This window comes from Dermacentor variabilis, chromosome 1 (genome assembly GCF_050947875.1).
Source record: "Dermacentor variabilis isolate Ectoservices chromosome 1, ASM5094787v1, whole genome shotgun sequence".
Classification (NCBI taxonomy): domain Eukaryota; kingdom Metazoa; phylum Arthropoda; class Arachnida; order Ixodida; family Ixodidae; genus Dermacentor; species Dermacentor variabilis.
The window spans coordinates 83622121-83648689 of NC_134568.1; the positions used below are offsets into that span (position 1 = coordinate 83622121).

A 26569-nucleotide genomic window follows, 5' to 3' on the forward strand; every position below is an offset into this window, starting at 1 on the left:
TTCGAGTAATTATGGTAGTTCTTGAACGCCTGCAGCACCGTACTGCTTTTAGTAGCAGTAACAAAATATGGGCAGCACTGACAACTCCATGTACGGTCAAATTTTTGCAGTGCTCGTGTTGGCTAGGTTTAAAAGTTAGAGGAGTGTGTATGCCTCGCCTGACACGCGCGGGGCAAACCAACCCTGATGAGAGAACGCGCCTCAATATATGAACGTGGTTCACAACATTGCCGTTGTTACATTAGGAAATCACTGTATCTGGTGGTTTTATTTATTATATTTTATTTGTTGCTTGTAAGAACTGCGATCTATATAGGACTGAGCACATTTAGCTCTTATTTCTCTCATATTGTGCGCATTTTTCTGGGTATTTGTACAAACGTCCTCCCCCTCCCCCCCCCCCCCCCAACTCCCACCGTTCCATCGCTTTCACCGAATTCTTTAAATAAAATTTTCCCGATCTTCCTCGTCCTTCTGTTTTATGGAAGCATAGCGGGGCGCTTTCTCTTAACGTGATGTGTTTTTGTCTTGATAAATGTAATTTTGCTGTAGCGCTAAAAAAAGCAGAGATTGTGGGTTCAGGTGGTGCCATCCCGAGGCATATTCGGCTTCGCAGCTATGTGATGAACGCGTTTCCAAGTGGTCACTTGTTGTGGAAACTAAGAAATCGAATGCTGAAGTACACATTAGGTGCTTACTAAACACAATAAAAAGAACAAAGATAATCACACTTGCTCACTAAGCCACCGCCGAAAGAAATAGATAATTACATCTTTAATTAACAAAAAATAAAGTTATTCAGCTTTTCCCTTGCCACCAATTCCGCGGCAAATCAGTTTGCTCCGATGATGTAACATTTCAAGTTTGAGAAATTATCGAGTATAATTCTCTACTTTTTTTTCTTTTCTTCGGGGGGTGGAGGGGTGCAGGAGGGTTCACGTAGTCTTGAATACTGGCGTTTTACTAACTCTCTTTCCAATAAAGCTCGAATTGCGAAAAATAATTTCGGTTTTGGTTTTACCCGAAAGCACCGAACCCCGTATAACCTCATTTTTCTGAAGGACGGTCTGCTAATAGAAGCAAGACTGAAAATTCCATCGTTACAACCGAACATAATTACAGCTTGGCTAATTGCGCGCAGCTTCAACATGCAATGTTAGGCAAAAAATTCGTCGCATATAGTTGCTGGCCTATTGAATGAAAGCAACATACAACGTTAGGTAGTAACATTGTTGACATTTACTAATTGGGACACTTCAAACAAGAAAAAAAGCACCGCCAATGCACCCCGTACAGATGGTAAACCAGCGAAGCTGAAATGTGCGGTCCCGGTGTTTATGTTGACGTTGTCGCTGCTCTGCCTCGCGGACCCGCACCGCCGGATGCTTGGCCCGACGTCGCCGCTGACGATCTCGCTCGGCTGCGGCGTCGACGGCGTCACGCTGCCGCTTTAGCGAACTAGCTCGGCCGAACGAGCCGCCGGATCGGCCCGAGATTCGAGAGTTATAGCTCAGCGAGGCTGCGGGCCAGCGTAGACGCCAGTGAGCATGTGCGGTATGACGTGCGCAGTGGCGCCTACGCTGGCCTGCTGAGCTATAGCTCTCTATTGCCGCTTGCGCTGGGCATCGCGGGCCCGATCTTCTGCCGAGGCGTTGGCGCGATGCCGGCGAGGTCTCTCCCGCTCCTGCTGTTGGCGCTGTTGCTCGTAGGCCACCTGCTCCTCGGGGGAACGAACGATGCGCGGCCGCACCATAGAATAAAGAACAACTTTAGAGAAGGGAAACTGTACCTTCCGCAGTGGTTCGAAAATAAGCAGCAGCAGCGCATGGAATTTACCTAGGTGGACGCCAGATGGCGCTGCTAAAACAGAAAGCGTAGAGTTACTGTATATGCTACCGTAGGTAGCAGAGTTGCGCGTAGGTCCGCCATCTTGCCTGAGAAGCAACCAAGTCTATGCGGCGAAGCCGCACTCCGTTTTTGCAGGCGACATGCCTATCGTATCGTCGATCGACCGTGGGCGCTTTTGCATCGCTGTGCACCGCTTTTCCGCCTAATCGCAAACAAAGCGCATCGAAACAGCTGACTGGATTAGATTGTGAAGAAAAAGGCGCTGCCCTTTTTTAGCGCGCGGCGTAAGATGCAGCGCGTATATTAGTTGTTTTTTGGACTTGCATTCCCCTGTGCACTTTCTCCGCCCTAATAACGCATGGGCACTCGCGTATCTAGAATAGATTCTGTATTCTATATACGCCGATCAGATGCAGCATTCGTGAACCGCGACGGTAACGATTAGATCGCACGGAATAAACTTAGGGAATATGGTGATGTTGTTTTATAGATTCCGGAAATGCTACAAAAAGTTTTGTGCGAAAAAGCTACTTCACAAAGTAGTATAAGGTCCGAAATAACATAGCGTATTAAAAACTGGACAAACGTTAGTAATTGAGGTGAACAATCAGATACGTTAATAACTTTCATTCGCTTGAATACTGCTTGGCACTCAGGTGTTGTTTCAACAGAGATAAATACGCTACTAAGAGCAGTGCAGTGCTCTTTTAGCATGTAAACAGTAACAAAAAGCACCGAGCCGCAACTGCCTCCTTTTTTGGCACTAAAATCACAATGCGAATTTCAGAGAAAAAAACAAAAACACTAGTGTATGTGCGTGCAAATATTTTGATGTAGTGAGCTTTATCAAGTGGTGCTCTTTCACAAAGGGAACTGTACTAAATATAATGAGGCCCATACTTGCTTATGGGCCATAGCTCTCAACATGTAGCCAGTCTAAAATATTACAGGTCAATCAATGACCAACCATTGATATTTCGACTCTGGTACCCCATTAGATCTTGTGTAGGAACATATTCATTTACCAGCAAGCAATGGATATCAGCTACACCTGCAAGTGTGATTTCATTATGTGCCTTTTCACTGCAGGGATTCCAAAAGTAGCCTTCTGTGGGAGTGTAGCGAAAGTTTTTCTCACAGGATTAACATAGCTACATTATAGGGAATAATTCACTACACAGTTAGGTCCTTACCGTATGTTAAATGACGACATTCATTCCTCTTGCATCCTGCTTCACATAAGCTGTAGTAGATTAAATATATTTACTTAGTAGTAACCTCTTTCATATTCAGAAACAACCCAAGCAGTGCATAATCATGAAAATTTGAGCTGGCTTTTTTACGACACTTCGGTGAAAGCAGTGTGGTGCATCACATGCAGAAAACTGGTAATTCCAGCTGAATCTCCTGTATAACTCTACGTGCTTCCATCATTCTTTAAAAAAATCCAGACTTGCAGTAGCTTTTAATATTCCAGCTGTGATTTTTTTAGCACAGCCCAAGAAAGCACGTAGCTGTTAGTCAAGCAATTTCATCTCATACACACTTGACGCAATAGGCAGTTGACGGAAAATTTGTTTGTTCAGGTGTCTTTACCTGAACACCCTTCACAATAGTTTTACAAAGGAAGAAAAACAGTTACTGTAGTAAGGTGTAACGAGGCAGGCCGACGAAACAAACGTGAGATGCGCTGAGCACGTTGCGTTGTTGCTACGCAGCTAGCACGCACGTGAACAGCGAACGGCAAGATCGGCCGGATTGGATTTGAATTTGACTGGCGATAACTTGTGTGAATCCAGTTCGCTGCAGCGGCGGCGTCGGGAAATACAAAAATTGGCCCGAACATCTGCTTCTCCGCAATACACGGTTGCTTGGCTACCACGTGATGACGTTCTGCCAATAGAGGCGCTAGCGGCGTGATAAAACAGACGCGCAACTCTGCTACCTGCGGTAGCACATACAGTAACTCTAAGAAAGCGGTCAGAAGCGGCCTTTGCGGTCAAGAGCGGTCCTGTGCACGAGGCTTCAGCGACTTCGTTCGTAGCTAAGTACTCTTTTATCTTTATTAGCTAGTGTTTTGAAGTGTTTTCTTTTGCATGGAGTAGGGGCGCAAATTTTGAATTCTTGGTAGGAGTAGTAAACGCGTGCGTAAACGTACCGGCTTTGTCTAGGTCTGGCGGCTCCCCCGTTAGGCCTAGGTGGTAGGAGGGACCTATTTGATAGGCTTATTTATTTCTTTCAGCTAGCTCTTCGGATTCTTACATGGAGTAGGGAGTGATAATTCTTTATTTTTGTTTGGGATAGTGGTCGAGGTCTGCTTTGCGTGAGTGATTTGGCGAACTTGCTCGTTGGGCCTAGCGATGAAATCGAAGAACGTGAAGGCCGCGGGGGACGGCGAGCAAGTGCAGTGCGACGAGTGCCTGCGATGGTGCTTCCTCGACGAGACTGAATTCCAGAATTTAGCAGACTCGGAGGGGTCTAGTTTCACGTGCAGGTCTGCGAGGGCGTCAGGGAAGCCGTCCAAAAACTGGAAGGGAATTGGGCGGCTAAGTTCGAAGAGCTTAAGGCAAACCTGAGGGAGGAGCAGGAGAAGCGGGTAGCACTGCAGGCAAAAGTTGAAAATTTCGTCAAGGTGGAGGCGGCCCAGGCCGCGCAGTTAGTAAGGACTGTGGCCGAGCTTGAGGAAGAGAAAGAAAGGAGCGCCGAACTGAAAAAACGGCTCGACGCACTTGAGACGCGGGCAGCGGAGAATGTCGGGTCAGGACACCAAAGCGGTGGCAAAGACTCAGAAAGTAGGGTAGACCCTAAAGGCGAAGTGGGAGGCAGGGAGCCAAAGCAAGCGGTCGCCAGCTCGCCGCCGGTGAATCGGCGTAGCTATAGTGAAGCAGCGCAACACGCCCCGAGTGAGGCGACGCTGCAGCCACAGGAAGCTGGAAAGAGCGGCACCTACCTTGAGGCCACGCGGAAAAAGCAGGAGCCCAGGGGACAATGCCCTTTGTCGAGTCAGAATCACGCGGAAAAGGACACAGGGAAGCAGGGAGAGGTAGGAGAGAGTGAAAGGGTGATTATCGCTGGCGACTCAAACATGGCTGGGTGCTCAAAAGCAATTGTGGAGAGGGTGAAAGGCGACAAAACAGTGGGGGTAGGCACAATTCCTGGGCGGACACTGAGTTCTGTCATGGAGCGAGCAAAAGAAAAGCTCACGGAAAATGCCCACGTGCGCAACCTTGTCGTAGTAGCAGGTGGGCTAAATGACGTCCTAAACAGGAAAGGGCCAGGACTAGCCCAGCGCTTGGCGAAGGGGGTGGACGACTTGCGCGAGCTATCCCCTCAAGTGCAGATCGTGGTATGCACGGTGCCGGAGGTGCCTGTGCGTGACAGTCACGTACAAAGAGCCGTAATGGCTGCCAATGAGGCAATATGGCAAATTAGCCGAGCGAAGGGCTTCGAGCTTGTCGACGTAAACAGGGAAGTAAGAAGTTGTGGTGGTTTTAAACGATATGGGATCCACTTCAATTACAGGCTAGCACGAGAAGTGGGCTGGCGACTTGGGGGTCGCGCTGTTGCTTTTTTAGGGGGCTCGCGGGCGCTCAGGAGGTCAGAGTAGGTAGTAATGAAGAAGGTCCCCTAGGGGAACATCAGAAGAGCATCGCCGTCGATAACAGAAAAAGGAGGAAATCAAGAACAAGAGCTCGCCATGCAATAGGCTACATAAACATGCAGGGCGGCAGAAGAAAGGAAAAGTGGGCAGAGATTAAGGAGCAGTTACATAGAGAACAAATAGGGGTGTATGCGGTTACAGAAACGCACCTTAGAGACTCAGAAGAGCCGCCAGTTATTGAGAATTATGTATGGGAAGGGTGCAACAGAACTAAGTCGGAAAGAAAGGGAGGGGAGTCGGAATGCTCATCCATCAGGGAGCCAAATGGAAAAGAGTAAATTCACAATGTCAACAGCATCTTTGGTTATCAAGTACAATGAGTGGGAAAGAAACTTGGCTGGGAGTTACGTATTTGTGGACCGGAAAAAATTGCACAGAGAAGAATAAAGAGTTAGTGGAATGCATAAGCGCTGATATTAAGGGTTTCGGGAATGGTGCTGAGATTGTCCTATTAAGTGACATGAATGCCCACATACAGGATTTAGATGGCTATACCGACAATAACGGGAAGTCAATGCTAGACCTTTGCGAGCAACATAACCTCGTGATCGTGAATACAGGGCCTAAGTGTGAAGGACAGATCACGTGGGAAGTGGGAAACCGGCAATCGACCATTGATTACTGTCTGATGACAGAAGGAATTCATGATAAGTTGAGAGAAATGGTCATCGATGAGGAAGGGTTTAGCAGCATAGGGAGTGACCATAAACGCATCATTTTGAAAATGGGATATGTAGTTGGGAAAGAGAGCAAAGAAAGCACAATGGCCAGTTCAAATTTGAACGCTGAACAAATAGCAAATATAGTCACTAGAGTTGAAGAAGAACTTGGCAAGTGGCCAAGTAAGGAGTGGGAATATGGTGAGCTTCTAAGTGTAATAACGACAGAAATACGGAAAGAGAAACAACATGTTCGTTGGAAAGGAAAAAAGAAACCGAAAAGCTGGTGGAACAAGGAGATACGAGAAGCGATCGCCGAACGACAGAAGGCATCTCGAGAGCACAGGCAGGCAAAGACGGCGCAGTTGCCACAGGATGAAGTAACCAGTAAGTGCGAAATATACCGGGAGAAAAAGTCTATGGTTCAAATACGGGTGCAAGCAAAATTAAAAGGTGGAAGTGAACGTTGGTAGTCAGAAATACGTGAGAAAAAGAAGGCCGCACCTAGAATATTTTGGAATCACATAAAATTATTAGGCAGGAAGTCAACAACAATACAACAACATATCCTAGACGAAGATGAAAACAGACTGGAAGGAGAAGCGGCAATAAATTACATCCGAAACGCAAAAGCCGAATCCTTCCAAGGCAATGACGAGGTTGTACTTGATGAAAAAAAGAGCATGAAAGAGACCCAAGTGGAAAAGGAGCTGGTGCTGACAAATTTAAACTGGAAGAAAGCGGAAGAGAAAATTCCTAAGCGCACAGCCACAGGGCTAGACGAGGTTCCCGTTAGGCTGATAAATGAACTGGGACCACAAAGTAAGGAAGCTCTGGTGAAAGCAGTGGAAAAAACTTTAAAAGATAGACGAATACCAGACAGTTGGCGACAAAGTAGAATGAATTTAATTTATAAAGGTAAGGGGGAGAAAGACAGCATTCACTCGTATAGACCGTTGACCATTACATCGGTAATATACAGGCTAGCAATGCAGGCAATCAAATTAAAGCTTCAAGCATGGGCAGAGAATAATGGCATTTTGGGAGAGCTTCAGAATGGCTTTAGAATAGGTAGGCGTTTGGATGATAACTTGTTTGTTCTTAATCAGTGTATCGAAATATCAAAAGCAGAAAGCAGACCGTTGTATCTGGCCTTTTTGGACATTAAAGGAGCATACGACAACGTAGACCGCAACATTTTGTGGGATATTGTGGAAGGGGAAGGCTTAGGTAACGATTGTCTACAGCTTTTGAGAGAGATTTACCTAGAAAATACAGTTTGCGTTGAATGGGAAGGGATGAGAAGTGCGGAGAAAGTTCAAATCAACAAGGGACTGAGGCAGGGGTGCCCTTTATCCCCGCTGCTGTTTATGATGTACATGGTGAGGATGGAGAGGGCGCTAGAAGGAAGTAATATCGGGTTTAATCTCTCATACAAACAGGCAGGTACAGTAATAGAGCAGCAACTCCCAGGTTTATTTTATGCGGACGACATTGTGTTGCTCGCTAACAAGCAAAGTGATTTGCAACGTCTGGCTAATATCTGTGGACAGGAAGGCAACAATTTAGGTTTGAAATTTAGTGTTAGAAAATCAGGTGTTATGGTATTCAATCAAAACAGTGAACAGACAGTGGAGATACAGAGCCAAGAAATACCTCGGGTAACAGAATATAAATACCTTGGTATATGGATAAACGAAGGCAATGGATATATGGAAACACAGGAAAAAACCATAACAGTCAAGGGGAAGAGAAATGCAACCATAATGAAGCACAGAGCGCTATGGGGATACAATAGGTACGAGGTCCTCCGAGGTATGTGGAAAGGGGTAACGGTTCCAGGACTTACTTTTGGAAATGCGGTTGTTTGCTTTAAATCAGGGGTACAATCAGGGCTCGACGGGAACCAAAGGTCAGTGGGTCGCCTCGCATTGGGCGCTCACGGGAAGACTACAAATGAAGCTGTGCAGGGCGATATGGGCTGGACTAGTTTTGAAGTGAGGGAAGCTCGCAGTAAAATTGAGTATGAAGAACGGCTGAGGAATACGGAAGAAAGTAAATGGGCTGGGAGAGTGTTCAGGTATCTGTACAGGTAAAACATTGATTCACAGTGGAGGAAAAGAACTAGGAAGCTTACCAGCAAGTATGCGGCCTGTGGGGTGGGCAACACAGCAACAAAGAAGGTCAAGCGGAAAGTCAGAGAGGCTGAATTAATCTCATGGGTGGCGGCAATGGAAAATAAACCTGCCATGAGTAACTACTTAAGAGGAAAAAACGAAATCAGGAAAGAAACCATTTATGATAACTCAAAGTGAAGCTCATTACTTTTCGAAGCGAGATCGGGATGCCTTAGAACACGCACCTATAAAGCGAGATATAAGAAGGAAGAAGAAGCATGTGCTTGCTGCGGTAAAGCTAGGGAAACGACGGAGCATATTTTATTAGAATGTGAAGACGTCTACCCAGCGGTCGATTTAGGCACCACTGGCCTCCTTGAAGCCCTTGGGTTCAGCGGGAGCAGTGGTAAAGCAAACAGGTCCGCAATAGACATTAGTAAGAAGCGATTGGAGGTTTGGTGGAAGAAAAGTAGGGAAACGACAAAAGACGGAGACGTACAAAAACGCAGTTCGCCATAGGGGATCAGAAAATTTGGACGTGGTAGTTCATATTGTTTTTTTTTCTTTTCTTTTTTCATTGGTTAACCTAGGTAGGATATTAGGCAGCAGAGTAGCAAGAGCTTGGTGGCGCAACCCACCGCCCCGTTCCAAAGGGGACGCTCATAACATCCATCCAACCATCCATCCATCCAGCGTAAATGCGCATTTTTTTTTTTAGAGCATTATCCAATATGGCCGCTTTTCGCCGGTCGTGTACGCTTGTATCCACTCGTACGCGCCGTACTCGCCCCGCCGGCTATGCGGCATGCCTGGATGCCTCGGCTGCCGCGGAGCAGGTGCGTTCTAATTGCCAGGAGACCAAAGAGCCTCTACTGACGCCCCTACAAACAAGCCACAAATCAGTGAACGGAACGTGCGGCTTTATTGGCAGAAGGCAAGCAGTGTACATTTTCGTGCAATAGCAGAAATAAAATTTGTATGTCGAGATACGCTGAAATCTTTGACACGAGCTCGTAAACGGCTCTCCGTCGTCGTCGCACATAGCGGTCTAGTAACGAGCGACAACCAGCGGCGCAAGCACATAGAACAGAATGTCCCGCCTGTTTGCAGCGGCAGTCGCCGTTAAAGATGGGCAACTTGCATTGCTCATTTTCCGATTGGATTGGTTGCAAAGGTTCACCCGATTGCATTGTGAAGCAATCGGGTGAACCAGGCATCTGCTGCCGCAGCCAACACAGCGACATGGACTACCCGGCTTTTTAGCGTTAACTCCTTTCCAACCTGCACGTTACTTTTCTTTCGGGGGCCGCTAATGTGTGGCTCGCACTTGGTGTCCCACATTGTCCCAATATGGACAAGTCGCTTTCGTGGGCATCACCTTCATCAGCCGCTTTTGCGGGCCTTTGCACCCAACTTCACACACGTCGGACCATGTAAGCACGTATGCTGGTCTCCGTTCGTGCTTAATCGCGACCGAGAAAAGCCGCAGGCACAATTTGCCCATGGCTGCAGCAGGAAAGGCTGAACGGGGAGCACGAATCATGCTGTGTAAATTGGGAGTCTATGTTGCTGTGCAGATTGCAGGAGCAAATGCTTACTTCGAGAGACTGCTTTCCAATGTAACTGACCAGGCCCCCACATCCGAGAAATGTAACACGGCGACCACAACCAAGTGGGGCAGCAAAACCAGATTCTGCAATCAATCATTCAGTGTAGCTTGCGCAAAGACCCAGGCTATCGAGGAAGAAGAGCAATCATCAACGAGACTAGGAATATGGAAAATGAGAAAGCTTGCATTCTAGAGAGAAGCCACTCTGCTCTGCAAGCATTGAAGGCCAAAAACATCAAGAAAAGTAAAACGGTGCATAGCAAACGGTGCGTAGGTTAATGCAAGACACATGTCGATGTTGCATCAGCTATTTCAGGAGAGGAATTGTGCATGACAACATACACTAAAAGGTACTGCTACAGATATGTTATGCTACTAGACAGTGACTAGTATTAAGTATCAGCGAAGAATCGGTTGACCTTTATGTTTGGATGAGGATGAATGACCTCTAACGAGAATGGGCAATGAAAAAGCTTTCATTTATAGAAGAAAAATTACACTTGGCACAAATGGAATTGACATGGCCAGGAAGCTGATTAAGGGCAAACTGACGGAACTCTTTTGGCCAGCGTCGTCCGAGCTTGATCAGAAGTTGCAGGTGCATCTGAAGACGAAGAATTTCTATAAAGTCCTTTTTGAGTTAACTGGATGACTCAGCTCATTTGTCGTGCTGGTGGAATGGTGGCTGAAGCTCTTTTCAGTCTTGACACTGTGCTCTGATGACTTGATATCTCATGCAAATTCTTCTGCATGCGCTTCTTTGTTCGTGGTGTAAAAGCCTTGCAAATTCGGCTCCAGCCCCTTTCTGTTGGTGTGGATAGGAGCTCCTGTGATGACCAAGATATGCTTGGCATGGACTCTGTTGGGGCAGAATGGTGACACATGAGATACAGCACAGATTAACCAAACTCATATGTGTTTTCTTTTATGTTCGAACCAATTATACTGAACCATAAATATGAACAAGCACTCATTCCTGCTGCAAAGAAATGACATGTATCTCAAGACTAACAAGCCAATACAGCATATATCAGGCATATTTATTTCTGAACCATGTGTTGTTTACCTTGTAGTAGCAGCCAATATCCACACAATGGCCTTGTTGTAGCAGGCAGCTGCTTCTGTTTAGTGTGTGGAGTGTGTTGCTTTATACTGGTGCCATCCTCATTACTGCATGTCTGGAACAGAAATTTTGACTGAATCAGAAATTGAAAAAGCACAATTTTGCAATATGAAATACAAAAAGGTGTGACACATATATTGTAACGGTTTGCGACACATGCAAATGTAGACTGTCTGTTCTAGGTGTTTAAGCAGCACGTTAAACAAATATTGCTATTGTCCATAAATTTATGTCTGCCTAATTATACAATGCATGTAAACAGCTTAAGTGTTATTAAGATCACAAATGAGACATTTGTATGTTGATTTATACACCGGAAGAGATCACACTGCTGGTTCCACAAGCAAATGCATGAAAGTCATGAAGCTATTAGAAGTGACGCATTATTTTTCTGCACGAACGTGATGCACTGCTTCACTACTGCAAAAATAAATGCCTTACGGTAAGCCAAACTGAACAGCAAGAACATTTGGAACCAACAAATACGAAATATGAGTGAATTATCACGCTTGCAACTGTTTGAGACATTAAATTCTGTACTTTCACATCATTTTACCAAAGGATTATTCGGTTTTGTGGACGAACTAAGTTGCCGGCGGACTCGAAAAAAAGTTTTATATGTATATTGTTAAGGCTACCTAGTCACCTATGGCCACGGCTACAATAAGATGAAAAATGAGACGCGCGTTCCGATATCGCTCTCTCTTTCCCGATTGTGTGTGTATAACGACAGCCTCGCAAGTAACGGCTTATTTAGGAAACAGCAACGGAGGATCCCGACTGCCATATGTTGTGCAGGCTCTAGTTTGTGAACTTGTCTCCGCCTGTAAGTTAATGAGGCGAATATTATATAACGATTCAAGCAGCGGTGTTAAACGACTCACCGTTATTGCCGTTGTCAGCAGCACCAGAATCCAGCTCCCGTTTCGATGCAGATGTTTTCCGAATGGCTCACGACCGATACCCAACTTTCGGGCTTACATGTCCGCTTGCAAACACGTCACTTCACGCCAGGTTAAATAACGCGAGACATCGAAGCGCAAGAAACTAGTTTTAGCAAAAAAGAAGCAGCCACTCTGAGTGCACGAACGAATTAATCCGTGCCACCATGCACTCGAAAATACCGGTAAAAATTTTTAATCCAGGCCAGAGGTCACGTGAAGGATCGATGATGTTGAACGCTATTTGCGTTTATAGTGACAAAGAAACAATAAACTTACTTACAAAGAGTACAATATCTAATGAGCAATGATAATTTCGCCCTTTTTTCCTGTAATAAAAATGCTTCGGTAATTGTAAGAGAAAGTTTGTAAGATAAAATGGATGGATGGATGGATGGATGGATGGATGGATGGATGGATGGATGGATGAATGGATGGATGGATGGATGGATGGATGGATGGATGTTATGAGCGTCCTTTTTGGAACGGGGCGCTGGGTTGCGCCACCAAGCTCTTGCTATTATAGTGCCTAATGTGCTACCTAAGTTAAACAATAAAAAAGAAAAAGAAAATACTATGACATCCCACAACCAAATTTTCTGATCCCCTATTGCGAACTGTGCTTTTGTACGTCTCAGTTTTTTGTCGTTTCCTTACTTTTCTTCCACCAATCCTCCAATCGCCTCTTGATAATTAATGCCTACTGCGGACATGTTTACTTTTCCACTGCTCTCTCTGAACCCAAGGGCTTCAAGGAGGCCAGTGGTGCCTAAATCGACCGCTGGGCAAACATCTTCACATACTAATAAAACATGCTCCATCGTTTCCCTAGCTTTACCGCAGCAAGCACATGCTTCTTCTTCCGTCTTATATATCGCGTTATAGGTGCGTGTTCTGAGGCATCCCGATCTCGCTTCGAAAGGTAATGAGCCTCCTTTGAGTTATCATAAATTGTTTCCTTCCTGATTTCGTTTTTTCCTCTTAAGTAGTTACTCATGGCAGGTTTCCTTTCCATTGCCGCCACCCATGAGATTATTTCAGCCTCTCTGACTTTCCGCTTGACCGTCTTTGTTGCTGTGTTGCCCACCCTACAAGCCACATACTTGCTGGTGAGCTTCCTAGTTCTTTTCCTCCACTGTGAATCAATGTTTTTCCTGTACAGATACCTGAACACTCTTCCAGCCCATTTACTTTCTTCCATATTCCTCAGGCGTTCTTCATACTCAATTTTACTGCGAGCTTCCCTCACTTCAAAACTAGTCCAGCCCATATCACCAAAATAGCGCTTATTACGGCGCCTCTAGCGGAAAATGTTGAAACTAACGTAAGCATCCCGAAGTGATTCTACTATGCAGGTTTTGTTAGCAGCAGCGCGGTCGATTTTTTCGCCTTCTGTGGCCATTTGTTGAACTTGAGAGTGTGCGGGGCCTGGCCGCAGCACTGCGAAGTCGGAGAGCGACTGCTGCGCGGACGCTTTGTTGCGAGAGAGAAACAACGTCGCTATCTGAGTAGCCAATGGCACGCCGCACCTTCCGCCGGAGGGTTTCTATGGTCGGACCGTGAGCGTTTCGCCGAGGCATACACAGCTTCGCTGTAAAAAAATAACTTGAACGAGAAAGCATAATAAGATCACTCGTTTATTTCACCCAATCTCGTTGCGATTTTTTTACAGCGAAGCTGTATATGGCTGGCCGACTCGTCCGTTCGTCCGTCCGTCTGTCGCATGTACGCCGAAAACTCCTCCGGCGCAACCCCACGCGCATGCACGAAAAAAGAAAGAGAAAGAGAGGCGCGCTATTGGCGGCGCCAGTAGTGACGGGGTCGCTCTCCGTCGCAGCCGAGCGCACATGCAAGAGTTTCTCTCCGGCTCCGAAATGTGTAAGCCACGCGTCATGCGTACTCCTGAGGAGCAGGCAGCTTTCGATCAGCAACGCCGCGAGCAGAACCGGCAACGAGCTTGTCTGAGCCGTGCCGATGTTGCAGCCCCGGCACAAGAACAGGCTCGTAAGCCGATCGCAAACAGCCACTGCGAACCGAAGGTCCGGCAGCCTGCCAAGCCGTCGTTTAATCAACCATAGGGATTAACGCGGTGATAAACACCGGCGCCGCACGTTTCAGCTTCGCTGGTTAACCGTCTGTACGGAGTGCTTGGGGCGGTGTTCTTTAATTTCAAATATATGAAATATTCACCGTATCGGTGGCTTTGGTTTTTGAAACTTTACCACCCCGTTATACATATCATTATAGTTTTTGTTATGCAGTGAAGTTATCCATCCTTGGGATGCCTTTGCCCCACCGTGAAGCGGTCTTTCCGTAAGCACAAAAGACAGACATGCACAGCTTATTTGTCTCGTAGAAGACGCTGATGTCGTTTTCGTCTTCTCCTGCCACAGCTTCCACTCCACATGTTTCAGAGCTATATTGGGCTACAGATGCATGAAATGACTGTGAATTCGGAAAACGTTCCAGAGCTCCCGTGCGGTTAAAAGTCTTGGTACGCTTCTCTCTGTCACCAAGTGCGGGGCATATTGAGTTAGCTCAGTGGCTTTTGGAGGCTGCCTCCTGCAAGTCAATCAGGCACATCGCCATAAGCGACTCGCTACAGGGGACGTGGCTCTCGTCGGAGCGAACACAGTAAATTAGTCGCACACTCCGCGTACACAATACATTGTACATACAATTGTCGGGACCTTAGAAAATAAAAGCAAACAATCGTGAACGCGAATACAAGTGCGCTAGTGTGGTTATAACATTAAAAAAGGGACAAAAAAGTACAAACCTGAGCAGATGTCACCGCGCGAGGTCCCGGTAATGAAGCGTCGCCATCGGCGCTGAGAAATAGCTGGCCGGTTGCAGTCAACTGAGTCTCCGATTCAGCTGTAATAATAATAATAAAAGAACTATGCATGGGGGCACCTAAGCAGTTCTTTTGACGTGTAAATGCGAGATCATTACCTGTCGCTGTGTCGCTGAGTTATGTCGCTGAGTTTAGTGTTGCGGCAAAATGTTGCCGAGTTGAGTGCTGCTGCGTTATGTTTCCGAGTGTAACCTTGCTGCTAATGAGGCCGCAACAACGCAAGACGACAAACCGGTCATATTGCGATCTCTCAGCTCAGTTTTATAGGCGGTGCTCTCATTAAAGTATTGTTTAACGCACACTGCGTTGAGTGTTCTTTCTCGATGGCACCAATTTTTCAGCACGATGACACCACTTTGCCGAGCGATGACAGTACTTTTCCGAGCGGCACCGTGGTGTTGACACTAGATTTCGTCATCGGGTTCGTAGGCGAACTCCACCTCATACCCTCTGGGGATGTCGTCGTCCGACGGGTACCTTAAGCGCGTTGTATTTGTCGTCCATGGGCTCTGGCGACGGCGTCTGCGGGTTTGTGGCCGCTCGTCCTGGAAGGTGTGACGTCCATGTTTTAGAAAACCTGCCCCTGCCAAGGTTTTATTTTACGAGATGGCATAAAGTGCCACAGAACATTACATGCTACCGAACTTTAAGTGGTCTGCAACCTACACAGCGATGATGATGACGATAGCTAATGACATCTCCTTAGGATCGGGGTGGCGGTAAATAGGCACCTAGCCTATGTGAGCTACTTACATGTTAACCAGAGATAATCTCTGGTTAACCTCCCTGTCTTTCCTTTGCCTTTCTCTCTCTCTGCATGATCCCACATTGTAACCTATCAAGCTGCTTACACCTGATTTGTCTAATAACGTTGTCTTAATCGCCTGTCGTGGTCCCGTCCCCATCTATCGGAGTAAAACTGTGAATTTCTTTGTTTCCATCCTTTGCATCCAATTTACTGTCTCTGTTTCTCTTTTTGATAGCTCTGGGCTGCACGCTCGTACTTACAATTACTCTGTACTTGGTTTCCATTTTTATCGACATTTTCCGAATAAATGTTTGCCCCACTGCCTAAAGTAATGTTCGACAGTGGGTTGAACACCAACTGTCGAACAGACTGGTTCACTATATCGTGTTGTAAATTTTATGCAGACTCTTATTAGGCGCGCGCGCACACACACATACACACACACACACACACACACACACACACATACACACTTATATATATATATATATATATATAGTAGCGTGCGGCAACCGAGAAGCCGTACTCCAGAAAACGACAGTGGCCGGTGCAGAACAAGGAATCAGCGTTTATTCTTTTGCACACGCTTTTTATAGGCAGCGGTTACTTATCCGCTGCTGATATCAGTGCCCGTGATGACGAAGTGGCACGGCATGCACTTGGCGTTACGTCATCACAATATATATATATATATATATATATATATATATATATATATATATATATATATATATATATATATATATATATATATATATACACACACACACACACTTCGCGCCGGACGCTCGCGTTTCTAACTCGCTGATCTCTCGCGCCTCTCTGTTCGCTAATTGATCCTTGATTGATTATTAGCGTAAACGTCATGCATACTAACACGTGCTCATGAAGAGCGTAGAATGTAAAGGTTTTTCATGTGTAGTGATTTCAGTCTCTATAGACTGCACCCCTAGGTCAAGTGTTTAAACATGACGGAACAGTTGATTGAGGAAACCTTTCATACCGCTTGCTCGGAAGATTTTGTGTTGCATTGCTGTGTGTAGCCAAGCGCTTGATAAACCCACATCAGGCCTATACTTTCTGTACATGATGCGCTTCTGTAAGGCTTATTATGCTAGTCATGAATCAGCAAGGCAGCAAATGTAGTGAAATCTGATTCGCCTTAATTTCGACGTGAATTGTGCGCTGCCGTGTTGCCACTCTTTGTCATACGCGTAAGGTACTATATATGCATTATTGACAGTCATTTTTATAGTAACAGATCTGATTGTCAATCACATATGGGGAGCCATTGGGGACCAGTAAATTAGAATGCCTTATCCGAACCAATTCCCCCGCCTTTGTGTTAAATATAGCTGGCTGCTTTTGTGCTTGCAAAGATGGTTAGACGGATATGTCACGGGCTCAAGGAACTCGGGATGAGGCAAGCAGCGAAAGTTGAAACTTGTTTTGACGGGAACTGTCCAGCGATAGGCCTCCTCCGCAACGCACAATTAAGGCGCGTCTCGCACGTCGGCTGCTATGGCACGTCGCGATGAGGCACGGAAGACAATCTTCGCCGCTCAAGCAGGAGACACCTTACAAACAAACAAACAAACAAACAAACAAACAAACAAACAAACAAACAAACAAACAAACAAACAAATCATTACTTACGCGGCCGCTATTTTGAAAGAAAACTTAGCCTGAGCTGCGCTGTTTTGTTCTATTTGCCAGTGTGAAAATGAGAGTGCCCGCTTTCGAAAGTGTGTGCGTTGGTGTGGGGGGGGGGGGGATTGTACACCTTGCCCCCCTTGCCACCCTCTCCCCTCCCGCTAGTACGGTATGTACGCCTATGTCCCTTTGCTTTTTTGTTACGTGGTGTTTTATTGCAGCACCGAAAAATTGAACTGTGGATGCCAGTAGGGGTCCCTGTGATCGCTAGAATTTGAATTCTGTTCTGGAGTCTTATATGCGAATTCAGCAGCAGCAATTTTGATTATGTAGTAAAAGCAGCAGAAGAATTTTATACTGAGCTGATTCTATATTATACTGATTGATTCTATATAATTTTGTACCTACTTGACTTGATTCAGTAGAGATACCAGCAGTAATGGAGGTATTGCCTAATCAAGGAGTAGAGGGGGCATACGTGAATATCTTCGGAAATATTTACAAGGATTCCACAGCTACCTTGTTTCTAAACAAGGAAAGTAGAAAATGACTTATCAAGAAATGGGTAAGGGCAGGGAGGCACAATCTCTCCAATGCTATTCACTGCATGCTTCTAATAATTATTCAAGCTATTCAAGTGGGAAGGCTTAGGAGTGAGGATCAACGGCGAATATCTTAGCAACCTTCGGTTTGCAGATGAAACTGCCCTGTTCAGTAACACTGAGGATGAATTGTAACAAATGATTGAGGACCTTAACCGATAAAGTGTAAAAATATGGTAGAAGATTTATATGAGGAAGACAAAATAAAGTTCAATAGCCTGGCAAGGGAACAAGAATTCGTGATCGCCACTCAGCCTCTAGAGCCTGTACAGGAGTACGTTTATCAAGGTCAATTATTCAAAGGGGACCCTGATCATGTGAAGGAAACTTACAGAAGGATAAAAATTGGTTGAAATGCACATGAAGACATTATCAAATCTTGACTGGGAGCTTGCCACTGTCGTCGAAAAAAAAAGTGTACAATCATTGTATTCTACCGGAGCTAACATATGAGGCAGAAACTTGGAAGTTAGCCAGAAAGCTGAAGAACAAAGATCGCGCAAATAGCGATGGAGCGAAAAATGTTAACTTTAAGAGAATGGAAAATACCGGTGTGGATCAGAGAGCAAATGGCGATAGGCGATATTCTAGTGGACATTAAGAAAAAGAAATGGAGCTTGGCAGGTCATGTATTGTGTAGGGTGGATAAACGCTGGACGATTAGAGTAACAGAATGGGAGCCGAAGGGAAGCGCAGCCGGGGACGTCAGAAAATAATGTGGCGTGATGAAATTAGGAAATTTGCAGGCGGAAGTTGGAATCAGATATAGCACAAGACAGGGGTAATTGGCTATCTCTGAGATAGGCTTTCGTCCTGCAGTGTACATAAAAATAGGATGAAGTAGATGATGACGATTATGATGCCAATTCGGAAAAAAAAAAAAAAAACGCACAGTAGCGCACCGGGCCGCCCTGATGCGCCGTTTCATCCAACCGCCGTCGCCCAAGGGCGCCCTGGTGCTGTCTTGCTTGCGTTTACTTTCTTGAAAACGCTGCGCTCGCTACTTTCCTGTCGAGAATGCTCTGTCATGCTGATTACGCACGTGCCGTTCGTGACTTGGAAGTACCGGACTCGCAGCGTCAAAGAAAGGAAATTCGGACAAGACAGATGACGATTGTTGTTGTGTGGCAAAATACAACCCAAAGGGTGTAATTTTGTTTTACACTCTAAAAACAGTTGCACCCTTTGGGTCGTATCTTGCCACACAACGATAATCGTCATCTGCCTTGCCCGCATTTCCTTTCTTTAACGCTGCGAGCCGGGTACTTCCAAGTCCCGAACGGCATGCGCGTTATCAGCATGACAGCATTCTCGACAGTAAAGTAACGAGCGCAGCGTTTTCAAGAAAGGAAACGCAACAAGACAGATGACGATTATTGTTTTGTGGCAAATATACACCCCAAAGGGTGCAACTGTTTTTAGAGTGCACACTCTCACACTCTAAATACAGTTGCACCCTTTGGGTCGTATGTTGCCACACAACACTCTAAAAGAAGCCTACACCCTTTGGGTTGTATTTTGTACCCAAGCAGTAATCGTCATCTGTCTTGCCCGCATTTCCTTTCTTTAACGCTGCGAGCCCGGTACTTCCTAATCACGAACCGCTTGCGCGTTATCGGCTTGACACCGCATTATCGACAGGAAAGTAGCGAGCGCGGAGTTTGCAAGAGAGGAAACGCAAGCAAGGCAGATCACGATTATCGTTTGGGGACAAGATAAGCCCGAAAGGGTGTAAACTTTATTAGAGTGAATAATCTTCATCTGTATTGTCCGCATTTCCTTTCTTTAAAGTCAGGAACGGCGTGCGCGCCATCAGCATGACAGATCATTCTCGACAGGAAAGTAGCGAGCGCAGCGTTTTCAAGAAAGGAAACGCAAGCAAGACAGATGACAATTATCGTTGTGTGGCAAGATACGACCCAAAAGGTGCAAATTTGTTTACGCTCTAAAAAAAGTAAACACCCGTTGGGGTGTATATCTGAAACACAACGATAATCGTCATCTTCCTTGCTTGCGTTTCCTTTCTTGAAAACGCCGCGCCCGCTACTTTCCTGTCGGCAATGCTATGTCATGCTGACAACGCGCATGTCGTTCAGGACTTGGAAGTACCGGGCTCGCAGCGTTAAAGAAAGGAAATGTGGAGACGACAGATCACAATTATTGTTGTGTGACAAGATACGACCGAAAGGGTTGCATTTCGCTGGCGTTTCTTTTTCTTGGAAAAAACAACCAGACACACTTCAGCATGATATAAATGCTTGATTCGGATGTTACTTAAGCTGCCCTACAACTTTGTAATTGACATGTTTGCGATTCAAGCAGTAATAGCAGTTTACTAATTAAAAGAAATTAATTCAACAATACTTCGTGATTAAAAATATACTGGCTGTAAGTGAATACGACTGCCGCTACTATGCAATCAGCACGATTTCTCTAGAGCTCTTGGTGTTTAAAAAAAAAAAAATGTTGGTCCAAGTTAACTGGGACACCCGGTATATAGGGCGAGGGATCTAGCGTTGTTAGCTCGGGTGATTTACAAGGCCAAGAGGTCCTATTTTTTCGTGCTGCCTTATTTCACTATCTCAGTGCGATCGGAACTTTCTCGAAAAAGCAAATACTTGGCGTCAGTGAAATGATAAGCTACGCTTCAGCTTGTACACGAGTGGATTTTCAGAGGCCTCAAACGAAAAAGATTCCAACACATGTTTTACAAACGCGCCACTCCACTGAAGAGAGCCGAGCCGCCCCAGCAGTGACGGCACTCAGCATATTTCTCGCCCGGTGCCAGCCGGTGCGGGCGGCGCGCCTTGTGTCACGTGGGCGCGTCTTCGGGCGGAAGTGACGTTTGCTTTTGCCGGCGGCAGCTTCCCATGGCGCGACCGGGGCCGGAGAGAGGCGCCGCGACCAACCGTGCTGCTGCTAAGCGTGGTCCGACATCGTAGGGGATCGTTTGGTTGGTCCACGCTTCGCAGGCTTTCGTTCCGAGCTGTTCGGCAGGCCGACGCGACCACCGCTGAAGGCACTGCACTTCAGCTAAGCTCCAACACCATTCAGCCTGCACGCCGTCTTTCAAGCAGAGCGCGAGGGGCCGCCTCGAGCCACGCCACAGTCGCCGGCCCAGACGGCGGATTTTTTGTTCCACCTGCGCGGGCGCCTACAGGCTTATCCTTCTGAGTTCCGGAGGTGAGTTCCGTCCTATTCCTCAAAAGTCTCGACTGTTACTAGTAGAGATCGCGAGCTCTCCGCTCGTAACAGCATGCGACTTCCATTGATCGTGGGCGAAAGCGACCGCATGCCGGCTTGTCAAAAAGGGGAACGGCGCTTTTGCTTCTCCTGCGAGCTCCCGTTCACCGACTGAAAGTCCGATCGGGCGAGGCTGAGATGAGCCGAGTCTAGCCGTGTAGTGGTTGATACACATATCACAGTGGGAAGTTAGCGGCTGTATGGGTTTGCTAGTTTCGCAAACGACGCCGGCAATCCGCGCCTGCACGTCTGTCAGGAAGCAGTCATTTATATTTTGGGCGTTCCCGTCGTTCTCTCAAAGGGTAGGGTCCTCTCTCTACAACGTTGTGGAGAATGAGAGTAGTGCGAGTCTTCCAGGGAAGGGAAAGTACAAAATGCGAGAGGTTCGCACGGTAGCCGCGCCGCGGCCGGCGGTCGGCAGCAGACGATGTTTCGCTTTTGTAAGCGATCGGCCCCAGCGTGACCACGGTCTGTTGGTGCGATGCGCTGGCGTCATACGGGGGAAATGAAGCGCCTAAATCGAGCAGCCGCTTGTCGCTCACTTCGGACCTACATTTCGGCGGCTCACTGCTGGGCCGCTTAAGCGGCGGGCTCTATGCCTGCCATGACGCATGTGTTGGTGATACGTGACGGTTTTTTTGCTGATTGATCTGCATAATATGGTCGCGAAGAACAAAAAGAGATGTTGCTGCCTCGTGTTTTTGCCATCGTCGCACAGACCGCTCATGATATGTTCTTTTTAGCCCGTCACTAATTGTAATGTGGCGCGTCCGGTTGTCGCGAATCTCCTGCTTATTATCGCTAGCGGCTTGATTGATATGTGCCGTATAGTGCCGTATAATTGGATGACATCGCCGTACTGCTGTGTGCACACGCTGGGAGCATTATTATTTATAGCTGAAACGTTTCTTTCGCTTTTTGCGTCGTTCAACTAGCGCTCGCGGAAATGATGAATAATAAAAGTGAGGAAAAAAAAACGAGGCAGGTGTGCTATAGCGCTAGGAAGTGGCATAAATTACGTGCTTCAGAATGTCCGCGAGAAAAGGCAGACGTTTTTTTTTCCTTTGATGGGGCATTCTCGAGTGTGCTGAGCCGTTCGTTACTGTAGAACCACTTATCGTTATGCCTTGCAGGCTCTCGCGGGCAATGTGTGTGATGTAGGTCGCCCTTGAACTGTTCTTTCGTTTATTATACCAATTCATACAGCCGATCGCTGCATCGCCGATCACACACTCACTACACCGAAAAGGCAGTGCACATATTGCGACCACTTCTTTTGACTAACTCGGAGTTCACAACGTGCTCTTTTTCGTGCAGCATAAGCTGTGCTGCCGTTCCTCTGGCGTCGCTGTAAATCATTCAACACAGCGCCGAATGTTTGTTGTCGCGGCATGCTCATTATCGTCGTGACAGATGTGGAGGTATGATCCAGAGCGTATTTGGCAGCCAGCTATTTTACAAGTCTTCTTCGGTGTATTTTAAGGTGACGGGGTCCATGCGTCTTGGTTGATATGTCAGCGCTTCCACTTTGTCGCAGACTTGATACGTGCTGTATACGTGTAATCTTTAAGTTGCTTCAATACATGTTTTAGAAGCGTTCACCAGCCTTTGTATCCAGGCCGATGACGCGTTAGCAGCTATAACTGACAGCTAACGCTTTCGCCCTGATCGCATTAATTTGTATTGGTAGCATGAACGTATTAGTGATAGTCAGCAAGTCTGCAAGTTTTTTTTTCTCATTCGTGTGGCAAAGGCGTTCTTGTTCTTGGCATTGTGGGAAACACGCAGGATTTTTTGTCGGGTCTTCGAATCAGCTTTATCGACGGCCAAAAGTAGAATCATCTTCGGACATTGTGTGCATGTTCACTTTCTTTTTTTCTTTCTTCTTTCTGTTTTGACTTTAGCCAGAACGAACCATTGCCAGCGCAGAAATTTGATGGTATCCATGCCGTGAGCTGTGTTGTTTTTATTGTAGGACGACTTCCGCCAGCGTAATGCCATTTGATTCAGTACCATCTGATTACAATGTGTTGCTTTCTTATCTATAGGCAAGTTGAATAACAGGGCAGACGTTTTAGCACAGTGGTGGTGTCAGCACTTCCAGGTCGGCTTTTGCAGTGGACTAATCGAATTGAAAAAGAAACATGCCGTTCTCACGACAGAGAAGTGTCTCCGAACTTCAATCTCGCATATATATATATATATATATATATATATATATATATATATATATATATATATATATATATATATATATATATATATATATATATATAAATATAAAAATTCAGGTGTGGAGAGCAAAGTTCTCGAACAAGCGTTTCACAAGCCGTGAACCGCTGGACGAATCGTAAGGCTACAACGGCGGAAGCGCGGCGCTTGCCTTGTTGGCTTGTGTCTTCCGATAGCTGTGTTGGATGGCCCAAACTTCGGCGCACTGATGGTAGGTTCAGGTCTGTTTACTTTGAATTATTGCAGAGGCCGGAAGCAACCACGTGACGTCATAGTCGCCATGTTTTGACATTTCTGGCGACAGCCTCGGACAAAGAGCAACTTCCCTTCTTTTGTCCCTGTCAAAACAGTGCCAGATGTTATACTGCCGTATTGCAGTAAAAATTGCAGACCTAGACCTTGCTACAGTGACCCCCCCGCCCCCCCCCCCCTCGAAAAAAAAAAGAAGACTAGTTCCCTTTAATGAAAATTAGTCGCGAGGTACCGGACGAGATTTTAAACAATCAAGCGATAGCCAATGCACGCTTTGCGAGATGTGCGCTGAGGCTTATGCATTTTTTTGCTTTCGGGTTCAGCCATTTCATTGGTACTTGCTTGATAGCATTACAGAGGTTGAATAAAAATGTGCACGATGCGGGTTTGTCACACACACACACACACACACACACACACACACACACACACACACACACACACACACACACACACACACACATATATATATATATATATATATATATATATATATATATATATATATATATATATATATATATATATATATATATACGCCCGAAGAATGGGCATTAGGTAAGGGAAGAAATTTGCACCGTATGAAGAGCAAACAATTATACAAAATTATACAATTATACAATGCTTTGTTAATCATAATACAGCGAAGAGTCAAGTTTACAGAAGCTCTAAAATTCTACGATAAAAAGGAAAGAAAGCGTACAAGAAGCAACGCAGACAAGAAGTTATAAGAAGAAGAATATAATAACATAAGAAGCCGACAAAGACACCAAGGACAGCATAGGGGAAATTGCTTGTACTTGCTAATTGAATTCATGAACTTATAAATTAATGGAAATGAAAATGGATGAAAAAACAACTGGTCACAGGTGGGAACGATCCCACATCTTGGCATGTTGAGGGATCGATGCTGTTTGGACTGATATCCCTTCTGCAAGCCGTATACACACTCAACGATCGATGGACAATGCCTATGCGTCTGAAGTAAGCTTACCTTAGTTGCGAATAGCGTTTGCCGTACACGATTTGTTTGAAATCTGTTGCATTTAATTGAGAAAGCCGAATCATATCGACAGAAGGGAGCAGACCTTGGTTTTAGGCCTCAATGGTTCTTGCAAAAATTGCCGAAGGTTAACAAGTTACAAAAATTAAAGCACGACGTATACTAACTTCTAACTCTGCACAACAAACAGAGATCGCAGTTTTGTAAACTATATCTGTTAGAGCATCTCAAGCGGACAAATGTGGGGCATGATTTTCAAATGTGGTGCAAATGTGGTGCAGCTTATGTGAAATTCTTATCGTTTGCGAGGGTATTGCAGAAGTACTACTCACAACTTAGGGGTGTGTTTAAGAGCTGTACGTCAATTCTGTCCATTTTAGATGTCTCAATAGGTGGCAGTTTACAGAATAGCGAAACTTTCTTTATTGACGAGTTACAGAGCTGTGGACTTGACGCTCGAGTTTCTTAAAGTTTTGCGATTTTCAAGAATGTTCCTGGAACAGTTGAGTGCCCAAATTAATTATCTACTTCCTGCAGTGAGATTTTAACTTTTGTTTTCTTCTTTTAACTACAACAGGCGCCATTAAATTCGGTCCAGTGAAAATTGAGAAAAGTTATTTTCCATGTATTTATAGACGGGATCTTCCGCGGCAAAGCTCACTCCGTGTGCACAATATGCAAGCTCGACGTGTGGTAGAGTACGAGACAGTTGTTCTACTATGTTCTGCAGTTCAGATCGCTTCACTGATTTGATCAGGTACATACATATGGCATTTTTGTTCAGTTGGAAACATATGACCCTGAAACGCATCCACAACGGATGTTAGAATTCCTGCCTGTGGGCGTTCGCTTGCCGGAAACGCCACCGACGAGTGTTGCATCACCGGTATTCTGTACTGTGGTGGATTGTTGTGAAGTCGGCGGTCCGTGCGGCCACGAAGGTTCCATAGATGATGCCGTGCCAGGTGCCGGGAGAAAGAACGGTCCCGAGCGACGTTCGAGCGATGAGAAGAATAGAGAGATAGATAAAATTTATTGACAGGAAAGACACGTCGACCTGAGCTAGTGCGCTCTAGTCTGCTACTCTGCACTGGGGAAGAGGGAAGGGGAATGAAAGTACTGGGATGGGTGATGATTAGAGAAGTGGTGAGTGCTTATGTACATGAGACAGTTGTCTCGCTAGAGCTGCCCGTCTAGCTTGATGTCCTGCAGAAACTTCAACAACGCTTTAGTTGCCTGCATTGAAGTTGCAGTGACAGGCCATGGGCCGAGGATAGCGTCCTCCGACAGCGGTTGCCTGCCAACGCTGGCTGGGGAATTTTCCAACGTCCTTCGCTTCAGCATATATGCTGGGCAATCGCACAATATGTTCCAGTGTTTCAGGCGTCTGGCAGTGTTCACAATCAGGTGCTCGTAGCGACGGGTGAAAACAACGCCCAGTCGAATCCTGTGTAGCAATGACGTTTTGCTCCGCGTAACCTTCGGGAGCAAACAGAATTTACCGTCTGGGTCGATCATATGTAGGCGTCTGTGGGTGTTGTCATCGTGGACTCTGTATGCCTTTGTAAGGTCCTGCATGAGTGCCTTGATCATAGAGTTGGTTTCAGGTCGCGTGTAGGCAATCCGTACTTCATCGGAGTAAGAGAATGGCGATCTTGCCTCACTGTCAGCAAGTTCATTGCCAATCACACAACAATGACTAGGCAACCTTAGAAAAGTGATCACGTGGCCTCCTAACTCGGCACTGTGATGAAGTTCGGCGATTTCCAGCATGAGCAGGTAATATGGTCCTTTCTTTAAAAACCATTATAGCGCCTGTAGCGCTGATTTGGCATCGCAGAACACCGTCCATCTATGAGGTGTCTGCGTTCTCATAAAACGGACACCCTCCCGTATTGCCGCAAATTCCGCAGCCGTAAATGTCGATTTGTGGTCTAATTGAAATGGCCTAGTAATTCCAAGTTGTGGGATAACTAATGCTGCCGTTGTGGCAAATGGTGTGACGGAACCATAGGTATATA

The 26569-nt window shown here is 46.0% G+C and overlaps 2 protein-coding genes across 3 annotated transcripts in view; one reads left to right on the forward strand and one right to left on the reverse strand.

The window, feature by feature from the left end:
- Window positions 1–1603: 1603 nt before the first annotated feature.
- The window catches only part of LOC142577387 (uncharacterized), a 43118-nt gene continuing 18152 nt past the window's right edge, over window positions 1604–26569 (reverse strand). The window contains exon 2 of the mRNA XM_075687098.1: window positions 1604–1767. Within this exon, the coding sequence (XP_075543213.1) occupies window positions 1604–1767 (164 nt within the window). The remainder of the gene's footprint in view (window positions 1768–26569) is intronic.
- The window catches only part of Baldspot (elongation of very long chain fatty acids protein baldspot), a 198441-nt gene continuing 192542 nt past the window's right edge, over window positions 20671–26569 (forward strand). For both annotated transcript variants that reach the window (XM_075690752.1, XM_075690765.1), the window contains exon 1: window positions 20671–21001. The gene's annotated coding sequence lies outside the window, so the exon portion shown is untranslated. The remainder of the gene's footprint in view (window positions 21002–26569) is intronic.